General features: G+C 37.0%; 1 protein-coding gene across 1 annotated transcript in view; it reads left to right on the plus strand.

Annotated features, from left to right (window-relative positions):
* LOC127848740 (U3 small nucleolar RNA-associated protein 14 homolog A-like) overlaps positions 1-15,265 on the plus strand; it is a 31,726-nt gene that overhangs the window by 12,834 nt on the left and 3,627 nt on the right. Inside the window, exons 5-8 of the mRNA XM_052381361.1 lie at positions 5,017-5,111; positions 7,233-7,434; positions 11,728-12,538; positions 12,933-13,125. Coding sequence (XP_052237321.1) covers positions 5,017-5,111; positions 7,233-7,434; positions 11,728-12,538; positions 12,933-13,125 — 1,301 coding nt within the window. The remainder of the gene's footprint in view (positions 1-5,016; positions 5,112-7,232; positions 7,435-11,727; positions 12,539-12,932; positions 13,126-15,265) is intronic.

The raw sequence follows: 15,265 nt of genomic DNA on the forward strand, positions 1-15,265 counted from the left end.
TAAATCAAAGCTCCGAACGCGAAAGCCACGTGGCTTATCAGGCGTTATAATAAAATGCATTTTCAAGCATTTCTACGTGAAAGATCGGTCTGAAAATTGGCATGCACATAGAAAATAGGTTTATAAGTATCAAGAAGTGCTAATTTTTTGCGATGTTAACAGTAAACGTTGTCTTATAGGTTACAATACACTAAATGATCGCTTCATGTAGGGCTGTACTCTCTAAAAAAATATCATAGTTGACAGGAAGGCATGTTTTACACTTTTTACCATTATTCGGGTGTTATCTTGCGGAGATAATGGTAGGGCATGAATAGGTGTTCACTACTGAATCCCTGAAATATGATACACTTGAAGACTATAGTAAACCATTGCACTAGAAAAGGTTACATTCCACTAAGAAACGGCCGAAAAAAAAAGTTGCAAAAACAGTCGATTTTGATTTGTGTCACGTTCTTTCTTGCATTGTACATGACATATCTTTTTTATTGCATAAATCGATTCCGCTTAGAATGGCCTTTAAGAAAAGGTATGGTTATGGGGGTCTCTATGTGCAAAATGTTGCATTTATTTTCGCTCAAAGTTGTCGCTTTTACATTGAATTATATAGGGAAACTATTTAGTGTATTATGACCTAAACGCAAAACCAGGCCTAGTCACAAAGGAGCTGTATTTACAGAAAACCATCATTTTTTTAGTGAGATATGACGCGTTTTGGCAAATTTCACGGAATAAATGCGTTTGTTTCACGAATTTAAGGAGCATCGTGAGTTTTTAAGAAAGAAATACGTTTTCAGAGGAAAATAAGAAAAAAAAACGTACAAAAACTCGTCTTGAGCATCTCAAATCGCAACAATTTGTGCTGAAAGAGCCCATGAACACGTTTTAATGGTTGTTTACTTATTTTTCTACATAGCTTGTAACAATATTCCAGTATTTTGACCGATTGTAATTATTTAGGGTAATCGTTTTACGCCTGAACGCCCGTTATAAATCAAAGCTCCGAACGCGAAAGCCACGTGGCTTATCAGGCGTTATAATAAAATGCATTTTCAAGCATTTCTACGTGAAAGATCGGTCTGAAAATTGGCATGCACATAGAAAATAGGTTTATAAGTATCAAGAAGTGCTAATTTTTTGCGATGTTAACAGTAAACGTTGTCTTATAGGTTACAATACACTAAATGATCGCTTCATGTAGGGCTGTACTCTCTAAAAAAATATCATAGTTGACAGGAAGGCATGTTTTACACTTTTTACCATTATTCGGGTGTTATCTTGCGGAGATAATGGTAGGGCATGAATAGGTGTTCACTACTGAATCCCTGAAATATGATACACTTGAAGACTATAGTAAACCATTGCACTAGAAAAGGTTACATTCCACTAAGAAACGGCCGAAAAAAAAAGTTGCAAAAACAGTCGATTTTGATTTGTGTCACGTTCTTTCTTGCATTGTACATGACATATCTTTTTTATTGCATAAATCGATTCCGCTTAGAATGGCCTTTAAGAAAAGGTATGGTTATGGGGGTCTCTATGTGCAAAATGTTGCATTTATTTTCGCTCAAAGTTGTCGCTTTTACATTGAATTATATAGGGAAACTATTTAGTGTATTATGACCTCGGGAGAAATACGGGTTGAAAGTAGTCCGCCCTCGTGATACCATTCTAAGAATGTTACAACAACAAAAACAATAACAACGATGGCGTCCATAATTCCTGTAGAGTTTGTACTTGCTCTGGCTTCAGAGCATAGAAAATCCCCATTTTCATCTTTGCAAAATGTAAACAACTCGCAAAACCGGCCATGTTTGTTTTCACTATGTAATTTTGATTCGCGTAGGCCCGCGTAGGTAGACCGCAATACCGCTTCCGAAATGTGTATTCATACTATCTCCTTCGAGGTACTTATCCGATGTTTGACGGAAAGGGCCGAGAATGTGCGATTGGGTCATGACATAGCAATTAAATTCTACTAGGATAATTTATATCTAATCGAGGAAATGTGTTTTCTCAATACTTATGTGTAGTATTATGACTTATAGTATAAAAAATGAACTGTGATTCCAGTTTATATAAGATGGGTGTTACTCGTAATTTTCGGTGGATTAACAAACTGACAAAACTCGCTGGACTTTATAGTGGATCTACGCAATTTATAGACCTTTGATCAAGTTTGTTTTTCTTGAATTATTTTGGCCGGCTTTCTTTAACCGTGCTGTCTGCCAAAAACCTGCAATTATCGGATGGTCAATCAATTGACCAGTCGCCAAATTATCGATCGCTCCGCCCACATAGTCACGTGGTCTAGTGATTAGAAAACTCCGACAAGCAGATCGCAATTATAGCGGATTACGTGAGGGAAATTCTATATTTGTAATGATGTATTATGCTCTTTTCTATAATATAAATTATTAAAGCCGCACACTAAACTAAACTGCTTTGTAAAACGTTAATACAATCATAAAAACTTTAGAGAGAAATGGCGTAATCAAAATAAATGAGTTAACGGCAGATTGACTATCAGAAACGTTTCTTATACATATTATATAGGGAGTTGATGAAAAATCCGTTGTAAAAATGAGCATTTATTTCATATTGATTTTGAACTTGTATTCAACCGTCTGACAGTGAACCCGGTGGCTATTCATATATAATTTTGAAAATATTTTTATTAAATGCAAATGACATATCCATATCATGATGGGTTTTTTGTTTATTAAAAATGTTTAGATCTTTGTTTTATTGTGTTATTTTTAAAAAGACACCGATTTTTTATAAATTAAATTTTGATTGTAACCATAATTTAATACAGGCCTAATTTCGTGGTTTCATTAACAGATAGTCTAATATGCATTTTATTTCATTTATGTTTAATGCGAACCTGTTACATTTCACTATCAAAAAATGAAATGTTGGTATTACGGTGAGATTAATACGCACGTGTGGCAATTATATTATGTTGCGAAAACTGCTTAATAATATTGTGCATCAAACGGTATAACACGTTTTATAGAACACACACCTGGTGTGGTTAAACTATTTATTGTGTTTGTTTTCTCATTACTCGTTCATATGCTCAAGAAATAAAGATAAAATAATAACCTTTTATAAAGTATGTATAGCACCTACAATTTTGAATAATGATCGAACAGTAATGATCATGCATTTGATATAAAATCTGTGTAAACTCTTAAAAATTACGTCCATTCCATATGTACAACGCGCTTTGTTTGTCGGACAAAATGGCGGCGAGATAAGCGTTGCTGAGGGGTGTGTGAAAAATCGATATCTGATTGGCTGATCGACAAAATGTGGGCGGAGTTGGCGACTGGTCAATTATAACGTAATCAGTAGACAACATGCGGCACGCGCGAAGAGGCACGAGTGTGTTGTTATAGCAACCATTATTAAGGGACTTCTTTGTCACGGTCAATTAACGATCCGTGCGGGGGGTTAATTGTGTCACCATTAGATAAACAACAAACAATAAACTTGCTTATCGCCTGCGGGCGGTAGCACGCCTTAGCAAAAATAATCGGGCGGCTTGATTTTCGCTTTTCCGGTCTTGTTTACTAAAAAAATCGGGCGACTTTATCTTCGCTTTTCTGGGCTTGTAGGGCGAAATCACGGGCGTAAGAGCGAAATTATCGCTCATAGTCGCCCGTAGGGTAGTCCCTGAATTGGTGAAACATGAACTTGGTGGTGTCTTTTTAGAGAGGTAACTTCAGTGCTTCCTTAGTGGGCAATCACAAAATCAATACCACCATGGCTGCTGTCATATTAAAAAATATATGATGAACTTCTTTTTTAATATAATGTACATTGATTGTTTTTAAAGCTTGAGTGGATTTAGTAATAAAATGCATCCGGTATAACATATTAATTATTCACCTAAAAAGCATGTATGCTCCTCGCCCTTTGCGAAAATGGCTGCATAAAGAAGTCCCACTTTTCATTTGTATTTGCAAAGTTTTTGTCTCTGCCATGACATTGAAATATATTTAATGAATTTGAAATGTCCACCATCACTGTCTCCACAAAAGTCAGTTGGACCTCAGACAATACAACTAAAAATGTAAAATGTCCAGTATGTTTTAGTTGAATACTGGCCTTCATACACGGTGACAGGCCGGTTTAAGTTTTAAAAATAAGACATTTTCCCCAGTAATGGATTTATTACCTTTGCTGAGACTGCCATCATGAGACAACATGTCACGTGTAAAACTGGTCTTCTTTCCTCAAAGGTTAATGTCAAAGTTAGAGCTCGAAGGTCAAATGTGGGAATAAAAAAGCTTGCAAATTCCAGTCTCAGTCATATACAGATGTATTTTGAAATGTGTTGGCACAAATGTTAACAATCATAAGACACCATTTCAAGTGTATACACGTCACCAAACCTTTAAGGTCAAGGTCAAACTTCAAAATTTGGTCATAAATAGCTTGAAATTTTCTGTCTCAACCACAACATTGCCATGCCATATCTTTGTGGATTTTAAAATTACTGTGCACAAATCCAATCTATCTGAAGGTGAGATAAAACAACTGTGGTTTTGTCATTCATCATGCAAATTAAAAAGAACAACCACGAGGAAATTGAGTGTTGCTTGTACCAACGGTCTCATTACCTTGAAAGTCAACTTCACAGTTAGACGTCAAAAGTCACATACACTTAGACGTCAAAAGTCACATTTTGCCTCAAACAGCTTGTTTGTAAACAAATGTTGTTTTGAGACAAACATGGAATGTGAGAGCATCTGTGTCTTATGTTTTGTTCTTTCCATATCACACAGGCTAATCAGGTACAACACTTTCCACTTTTATGACATTTTCGTTTAAATGAAGTCTTTTCTTAGCAAAAATCCAATTAAGGCGGAAAGTGTTGTCCCTGATTAGCCTGTGCGGACTGCACAGGCTAATTTGGGACGACACTTTACGCACATGCATTATGCTCAGTTTTCTCAGAACCCGACTCATATGGTATAACCTAGAAAATGTGCTTTTGTGTTGCAGGCTAAAGAACGCAGAATGGAACTCATGAAGCATCGAGCTTTGCTGTCTTACAAAGAACTCAAGGCAAAAAGACAGAAGAAAATCAAAAGTAAAAGGTACGTGAAAATAATACTCAGGGTTAAACACTAACATTTTGACAACCCTTGTTCTTTCAATACTTTTAAGCCAAAGGACATGAAAAGAAAAATAGTCAATGGCCCCTAATATCTATCCCTATTATATTATATTCTGATTTTTGTCTTTTCATTTGATGGTGGAATTTATGAGAATATACTTAATTCAATGTATGCTGTTGAGCAATTATGTTTCATTGTGCCATAAATTAGTGCTGAAATTTAAGTACACTTATGAAATCAAGTTATAACTCATTTAAGCTTTTAGATATAACTCTTTTAGCAAATGCAAAATACTGTGTAATTTTGTCATGAATTGAACAATTATTTAATTTTAGTAAATGTTGCAATGAACAGCCACACTTGGAAAATTGGCTTCTTCCGATTTATACAAAATCCTGGTGTTTAAGCTATGTAGTGATCTATCATTGGATTGCTTAATTGAGCTATACCGTATTTATTATCAGGTTCCATTTTGAATGAGTGATATCATATTCATGATCAGGTTTATGGGTAATGAGCTTTACCATATTCATGATCAGGTTCGATCATAAATGAGCTATGCCATGTTCATGATTATGTTCCATTATAAATGAGCAATGACATATTCAAGATCAGATTCCATCATAAATGAGCTGTGCCATATTCATGATCAGATTCCATCATAAATGAGCTATGCCATATTAATGATCAGATTCCATCATAAATGAGCTATGCCATATTCATGATCAGATTCAACATAAATGAGCTATGCCATATTCATGATCAGCTTCCATCATAAATGAGCTTTGCTATATACATGATCAGGTTCCAACATTAATACGATATACCATTTTCAGAATCAGGTTCCATCATAAATGAACTTAATCAGCAAAAAGGCATGTTAAAGAATATTAAAATGGGTAAATGCAATTAAATATTTAGCATAAAAGACCCAGAATTCCCTATGTAAAAATGTCATGAAGCAAATTTTCCAAATATCAGGAATTTTTATGTCCCCCACTATAGTAGTGGGGGACATATTGTTTTTGCCCTGTCTGTTGGTCTGTTGGTTGGTTGGTTGGTCTGTTGGTTTGCGCTAACTTTAACATTTGCAATAACTTTTGCAATATTGAAGATAACAACTTATATTTGGCATGCATATATATCTCATGGAGCTGCACATTTTGAGTGGTGAAAGGTCAAGGTCATCCTTCAAGGTCAAAGGTCAAATATATGGGTCAAAATCGCTCATTTAATGTACACTTTTGCAATATTTCAAAATTCAAGATAGCAACTTGATATTTGGCATGCATGTGTATCTCATGGAGCTGCACATTTTGAGTGGTGAAAGGTCATGGTCATGGTCATCTTTCAAGGTTAGAGGTCAAATATATGTGGCCAAAATCGCTCATTTGATGAGTACTTTTGCAATATTGAAGATAGCAACATGATATTTGGCATGCATGTGTATCTCATGGTGCTGCACATTTTGAGTGGTGAAAGGTCAAGGTCATCCTGCAAGGTCAAATATATTGGTCAAAATTGCTCATGTAATGTCACTTCTGCAATATTGAAGCTAGCAATTTTATATTTGACATGCATGTGTATCTTATGGAGCTGCACATTTTGAGTGGTGAAGGGTCAAGGTCATCCTTCAAGGTCAAACGTCATATATGGGGACATAGTGTTTCACAAACACATCTTGTTCGCATTGATTTTTCCCGATTGGCAGCTCACTGGTACTTTTTCATTCGATCCTGGGCATATTGTTTTGGCCTGTCTGTCATTGTACGTGTGTGTTTGTCCAAAACTTTAACCTTGGTCATAACTTTTGCAATATTTAAGATTTCAACTTGATATTTGGCATGCATGTGTATCTCATGGAGCTGCACATTTTGAGTGGTGAAATGTCAAGGTCATCCTTCAAGGTCAAAGGTCAAATATATGGCTTCAATGCGCAGTACGGGGCATTGTGTTTCACAAACACAGCTCTTGTTAATATTTGGCACAAAACAAACGCTGCATCATAAATGAGCAATGCCATATTCATGATCAGGTTCCATCGCATTCACAAGAAGGAGAAGCGGCATCATAAATGAGCAATACCATATTCATAATCAGGTTCCATCGCATTCTCAAGAAGGAGAAGCTGAAGGATGAGAAGCGTCTGCTGGAGACCCTGCAGAAGGAGGACCCAGAGAGTTTCCTGGAGAAGATAACACAGTGGGAGAAGGACCGCGTACAGGAGCGCATGAGTCTGAGACACCGAGGGGGAACCAAGTTTGCCAAACGACAGATGATCTATGCAAAGTTTGACGAAAAGGTACTGTGGGGGGTTATGTTTGTCGTTGAGTTTGTTGTACAGATAGTTATTGTGTTGATGGTTATGTTACCATTGTTCACTGCACTGAGACAAAAACGGTTCTTGTCATTGTGCAAAAAAAGCTATGGTTCAATGTGTTTTTAGGTAAAATTATGGGCTTTTATGCAGCCCATTCCCAATATCCAAAAGTATTTTTTTAGCTCACCTGATTGCTCGGGTGAGCTTTTGTGACCTGTCTTTGTCCGTCGTATGTCCGTCCACCCGTCCGTCTGTTAACATTTGCTCGTAAACACTCTAGAGGCCACATTTCTTGTCCCATCTTCATGAAACTTGGTCAGAAGCTTTGTCTTAATGAAATCTCGGCCGAGTTCGAAACTGGGTTGTGCCGGGCCAAAAACTAGGTCACTAGGTAAAAAAAAAGAAAAACATTGTAAACACTGTAGAAGTCACATTTCATGCCCAATCTTCATGTTACTTTGTCAAAATGTTTGTCTTAATGATATCTTGGTTGAGTTCAAAAGTGGTTCCAATCCGTTTAAAAACATGGCCGCCAGTGGGCGGGTCAGTTTTCCTTATTTGGCTTTAGAGAAACCTTGTAAACGCTCTAAAAGTGACAATTTTTGCCCAATCATCATGAAAGTTGGTCAAAACATTGGTTCAATTGATGTCTCAGACGAGTTCGAAAATGGTCGAGATCGGTGAAAAAACATGGCCGCCAGAAGGCGGGGCATTTTTCTCTATATGTATATAGTGGCTGGCAGTTTTCCCTATTTGGCTATAGAGAAACCTCGTTAACACTCTAGAAGGCACAATATTTGCCCAATCATCATGAAAGTTGGTCAAAACATTGGTTTTATTGATATCTCGGACGAGTTTGAAAATGGTCAGGATTGGTGAAAAAACATGGCCGCCAGAGGGCGGGGCATTTTTCTCTATATGTATATAGTGAAAACCTGAACACAGTAGAAGTCACATTTTTGGCCCAATTTTAATGAAACTTGCTCAGAACTTTTGTTTCCTTGATACGAGAGTTGGGTTCAAAAATGGTTCCGGTCAGCTGAATAACATGGCTGCTGAGAGGGGGGCAGTTTCTCATTATGCCCCCCCCCCCTTTCAAAGAAGAGGGGGTATATTGTTTTGCTCATGTCGGTCCGTCCGTCCACCAGATGGTTTCCAGATGATAACTCAAGAGCGCTTATGCCAAGGATCATGAAACTTCATAGGTACATTGATCATGACTCGCAGATGACTCCTATTGATTTTCATGTCACTAGGTCAAAGGTCAAGGTCATGATGACCCGAAATAGTAAAATGGTTTCTGGATGATAACTAAAGAACACTTATGCCTAAGATCATGAAACTTCATAGATACATTGATCATGACTCGCAGATGACCCCTATTGATTTTCAGGTCACTAGGTCAATGGTCAAGGTCACAGTGACCAAAAGCAGTAAAATGTTTTCCGGATGATAACTCAAGAACGCTTATGCCTAGGATCATGAAACTTCATAGATACATTGATCATGACTCGCAGATAACACCTATTGATTTTCAGGTCACTAGGTCAAAGGTCAAGGTCACGATGACCCTAGATAGAAAAATGGTTTCCGGATGATAACTCAAGAACGCTTAGGCCTAGGATCATGAAACTTCATAGGTACATTGATCATAACTCGTAGATGAACCCTATTGATTTTCAGGTCACTAGGTCAAAGGTCATTGTCACGGTGATCCGAAATAGTAAAATGGTTTCCGCATGATAACTCAAAAACACTTAGGCCTAGGATCATGAAACTTCATAGGTACATTGATAATGACTCATAGATGACCCCTATTGATTTTCAGGTCACTAGGTCAAAGGTCAAGGTCACGGTGACCCGAAATAGTAAAATGGTTTCGAGATGATAACTCAAGAACGCTTATATCAGGATCATGAAACTTCATAGGTACATTAATCAAGACTTGAAGATGACCCCTATTGATTTTCAGGTCACTAGGTCAAAGGTCAAGGTCATGGTGACCTGAAATAGTAAAATGGTTTCTGGATGATAACTCAAGAACGCTTATGCCTAGGATCATGAAACTTTATAGGTACAATAATCATGACTCGCAGATGACCCCTATTCATTTTCAGGTCACTAGGTCAAAGGTCAAGGTCACCGTGACCTGAAATAGTTAAATGGTTTCTGGATGATAACTCAAGAACGCTTATGCCTAGGTTCATGAAACTTCATAGGTATATTGATCATGACTCGCAGATGACCCCTATTGATTATCAGGTCACTAGGTCAAAGGTCAAGGTCACTGTGCCAAAAAACGTATTCACACAATGGCTGTCAAGGTCACGGTGACTCACCTAGAAAAATGGTTTCCGGATGATAACTCAAGAATGCTTACGCCTAGGATCATGAAACTTCATAGGTACATTGATCATGACTGGCAGATTAAATAATGATGAAACTTGACCATGATGTTTGTCTGGACAATAGGTCAAGTTTGACATTTGGTAAATATTGAATGAACCTACTCCTCTCAGGTGAGCGAACTAGGGCCATCTTGGCCCTCTTGTTTTACAAAATGTCTGCCTAAAATTCCAAATCAAATGTCCCCCACCAACACCCTCAACCGCCCCCCCCCCCCCTAAAAAAAAAGAGAACACAACAACAACAAGCAAACAAAACAAAATTATTTGTAAGTAAAATACAGCATTCAGTTAATTTCTGTATGCATCATTGTGAATTGAATCTTTGTAAATATAATATTGAACAGACATTTTTAATTTAAAAAGTATTTTTAACCAAAAAATTAATTGACCATTTTTGAAATTTTGGTCAAAGCAAGGCCATTTTTCCCAATTCAAAGAGCCCTGGCCCCTTTCCCTAAATGATGGAAAAAACACCATTATGTTTTTTGTCGGAAGAGGTTTTGTTGTTATCAAAAATTAATGCTATCAATTACATACTTACTTACTTGATGATGAAAAAGTAGTACAGTCTACTCTAGTTATCTCGACATCAGATATCTCAATATGTGGAAGTAAGCTCAATGTCCCAACTTTTTTCCTTCTTTATTTACCCGGTATATTAATAAGTATTGCATATCTTGATTTTCGTTATGTTGAATAATTCTATATCTCGATATAAAAATGTGTTCCCAGTCCCAATTTTACATGTATATACTGTGGTTTATCTCGAAGTGCGAATAACTGTCCCAGTGTCGGCAAAGGTGATAAAAAAAAAATTCTTTGATACTTGGCCGTCCCGCTTCGCCCGGCTGCTCCCGATACTGTGCCGTAGATAATTGATCTGTTAATTGCATCAATAACCACACGTGTGTGATACCGTTTGCGATTAACACTTGAGTTAGGCCTGTCATTTTAACTGCAATTATTACACAGCCTGCCAAACTGCCGAAAGAATAATTGTTTTTATAAACAAGATTCCAAAATGCATTGAGTTATATTTTGCGTATATAAACCGTCGCAAATTTGCAGAATGTTGTTCTATCCTTGAACTCCAACAGTCATTATCATGGCTAACTTGAAAATCTAATCGATTGAATTTTGCATTTCAAACTACATCATTGTACATGTACAGTTCAGTATTCCGGAACGTAATTTACGCATGTTCAGATGGAAAACCCTGTTCTTGATTGGACGTCAATTGCACCATAACTTTAAATAGCAACATTACCGGATGTTTACTCGACAGTTTAGAAAAATGATAACCGCATGTGTTCATGCAATTCTGTAACACTTAAAACGTCATTTGAAGCATTTACATAGCAAATTTAATCTTGCCCCGTAAACACACGTATATATCAGGTAATAGATAGGGTGGTAGGGATATTATGCCACATGGTGACGGCTTTAGTTAGACCACTTAGCAGGTATTTAGGTGTTAAAACAAGGTAAATTTTCGTCTCAATTTTTCTGTGAAAAGGCATAATCGGATATCTCAAACTCTCGTTATCTCAATATTTTTTCTTGTTCCTGCCGACTTCGAGATAACGAGAGTAGACTGTATTTACATTCATATGTTTTTGGCCAGTTTTAGAAGATCTTCCAAAAACTAAATCTTATAATTGTTTGAAATATTTTTCAGTGTCATTTAGCATTACAACAATCATAAAGTTTTAAAAGGAAAATGTTAAGAATGAACAATTGTAAAGCTGCTTTGTTGTCAATTTAATTGAGGTGTACATTGTCTGTTTGTTTTTAAAAGTATGCTAATATGGAGCTTGTAAGCATCATTCCTTTTGGACATGTGACAGTAATTGTGTTTCACTTCTAGGCCAGACAGGAAGTACAAGACATGCTGCAGAAAAGTAGGGAAATCACACAGAAACTTGCAGCCACAGAGTCGAGTGATGAAGAGTCAGACAGTGGTGACCTAGAACCCCAACAAGCTGGTGGATCTGCTTTCGTTGATAGTAGAAATCCATGGATGTCAAGACCAAATGTCTTGATAAAACTGAAGCAAGGAATTGGTCATTTAGAAGAAAACAATGCAGAAAACGTTGGACATTCATTAATTGTTGATGATGTTATGGACAATAAAAATGATGACAAAGGGATGAGTATAATTGGTGGTAATACTTCAACAGACTTGCAACATCAGAAAAATGATGATAGTGATGACGATTCTGATAATGCAATTGATGGCATATTTGATAAGCTCAAGGAAAGTAAAGAACCTGAGACTGAAGTCAAGACAAACAGAAAACAGATTCGTTTAAAACAGGTTCGAAAAAGGAAGAAATCACACAAGTCAGATGAAAAGTTAGCTGCGGAGGCTGTTGTTAAAACCAGTGAAAGTGGAAAAAGCGAAGAAGGTATGGTTGATTCTGATGACAGTCTATGTGAAGAACCTTCTAAAAAAAGAAGCCTGGAAGATATGGATGCACTTATTAACGAGGCACTTGGTCAGTCTACAAATGAACCAGCTCCAAAAAAGAAACAAAGAAAACGTCATAAAAAAAAACATTTCCAGTCTGGAAACCACCAACAGTCCAAACCTAAAGCAGACACTAACATAGACCCTAAGAAGCTGTTCACCGTGGATGTGAACCTTCGACAGAGTTCTTCCAAACCAGATGTTGTGGGTATGTCAGAGTTTTTATTAGGTCATCTTTGAGCTCTAGATTAGAAGGGTTTTGGGGTATATACTTGTCCTCATTGTGCAAATACAGTAATACCCTTTAGAAATTATAAGATATGTGTACTACTACCATTTAAAGGGGCTATTGGTCATTATTGAAAATCTTGCCAAAATCATTTACCAGGACCTTCCCCATTATTTTTTTTACACGCCCCATTCCTGGAAAGGATGGTTAAAAATTCAAAGTATACTCACTTTATGCATTTATTTCAATCTAAGCGTGTCTAAAATATGGGTAGGTAATTTGTTGTTTAAAATGTAGTCATTTGTTTTATAACCGTATTTGCAGCTGCTTTGTATGCATTTACCAGTATGTATGTCTTTTATGCTGTTTTCAGTGAATGAAGAGGACGATGACCAATTGGTCAACATTGCCGAGGCCTTTGCGAGCGACGACGTCATTGAAGAGTTTGCAGCGGAGAAGTCTGATGCAGTGCGATCGGGTCAACCCCAGGACATCTGCCTCGCCCTGCCTGGCTGGGGGGACTGGGGCGGGGCAGGGCTCAGTATCTCTAAGAGGAAGAAGAAACAGTAAGAATTGATTACCATTCAGTCTTTGGCATTAATTTGTTTTAGGCGCTAGCTTGGTCGGGCTACCAGCTTGGAAATTTCACTAGCCCGAATCAATTTTAAGTAGCTTGAATTAAAGTTATAATTTTGTTGCATTTGTAATTACATGTATCTTTGTATTGACAGGGCTTTCCTTAGACCTCAAATCTCAAGAGTCAATGACTATTGGGACCAAATTTTCAAGAGTCAAAATCAAATTTGTATGAATCATAATAATAACACAGGAGAGTCAATGACCATTTGTACTTTAAGCAAATTACTGAGATATAATATATAAAAAGCAATAAATTAACAAATATCTAAACATTTATTTCTTATATTCCAGTCAATAAAAGACACAATGCAAACATTAATTGTGACCAACATTATGAGCATAGTGAAATCAATGCAAAAAAAACACTCGCACTGGTTGTAATCATAATATATATCAGGGGTAGCAGAGATTCAGAGACCGTAGGATAAAAAGGGAATAGAGGACAGAGCCCCTCGAGCCCAAGATTATTGTTATTTTTTTATTTTTGTCTATGTGCAATTTCTTGTGAGTACAATGCGAAATTATATCAATCAGACCATCCCTAACACCGCATCATGCGGCCCGCATGTGTATTCGTCATTCTATAAAAATGTTATAAAGGTGGTTGGAAATAAATTAAAATCGACGAAACATACCGTATCCGAAAACGACTGTCCGAAAATATGTCGAGATACGTCTTTTTCGAATGAAATAAAATATGTGTTTTGTTTGACTGCCAAAGATGAAAGCCAATATTAAGTAACCTACCAAATACGCAATCAATATATAATTCGGTTGACATATTGTTTTAAAGTATGATATTGCAGTGCTTTACCTTGCCAATAGATAATTTATAGATGGCGGACATTTATGATTAGCAACATTCGTAGAATGGTGCGGTTTTCGGAAAGTAGCGAAGATGTTTCGACAGTTAATGCTCATGTCAGTGCCAGCCGTTTACCATCAAAAAGCAGAAATAATTACCCCCTTAAACTAACTCATCGGATTTACATTCATCTCAAAATCGACCGGTTAAATCCGGATTTAATACAGTAATTTCATTTCTTCACCGAAGACGTGCCACAAACACGCCGTTTTTCTATGCCGTCTCAATGGTCAATTATTATACCTATTTTGAAATCAATTAGCGCACGCAGCATCCAAATTTGTCACTTTGTCAGTTATACCGGTTCTATGGTCATTTTTGCAACTCTGATGCAAAGCGTGTAATGTGACGCTGTCTACAAGACATGTGCCAGCATAAATAATTTTCGTTCCATTGACTGTTTTGTTGCTACTTTCATTCTCATTTTGCGGTTGATGTTTGTGCGTTGTGCCCACTAAAATCGCAGAAAAGACATTAAGATAAATAAATCGCAGCGAGTTCTCCACCCAGTAATAATAATAGTTAAATAGTCTCGCGAGATCGACTCACAACACTGTTGGATAAGCGTCTAATCAATGAGTGCTTAACGGAGATAACCGATGCAGATTTAAGAGGAGTCTATGTGAAGCTATTTCGGACTTGTTACTAAGTTCGGACACGAAAATAGCACTCGACCGATCGGGCTACCGGCTAGAAATATTCACTCGACCGACGCAAAAATCAATCGACTCGGTCGACGGTCGAGTGGGTTACGTCCAAGACTGAGCATTCACCATATTGATGTACATGTACTAGTGGATTAACCCTGTCTGTTATAAGCTCAACTGAGCACAATGTTCTCATGGTGGGCTTTTGTGATATCCCTTTGTCGATTGTGTGTAGTCTGTGGTCAACTATTACATTGTAAACACTCTTAGGCAGTATGAAACTGGGTCATGTAAGGAAAAAAAACTAGGTAATACGGTCAAAGTAAAGAAAAAGCTTGTCAATACTCTAGACATTTATGAGTGAAACATTCAATTTTTATTGAGTTCGGTCAGAATGTTTATCATGACAATGTCTTGGCTGAGCTGAAATCGGGTTCAAGTGATCCAAAAATAAGTAGACTATGTCAAATAAGAGAAAAACCCTGTTATCAGTTTGGAAGCCACATTTATGCTTTGATCTTGATTAAACTTAGTCAGAATGTTTTTATTGACAAT

This window comes from Dreissena polymorpha, chromosome 1 (genome assembly GCF_020536995.1).
Source record: "Dreissena polymorpha isolate Duluth1 chromosome 1, UMN_Dpol_1.0, whole genome shotgun sequence".
NCBI classification, from domain to species: Eukaryota; Metazoa; Mollusca; class Bivalvia; order Myida; family Dreissenidae; genus Dreissena; species Dreissena polymorpha.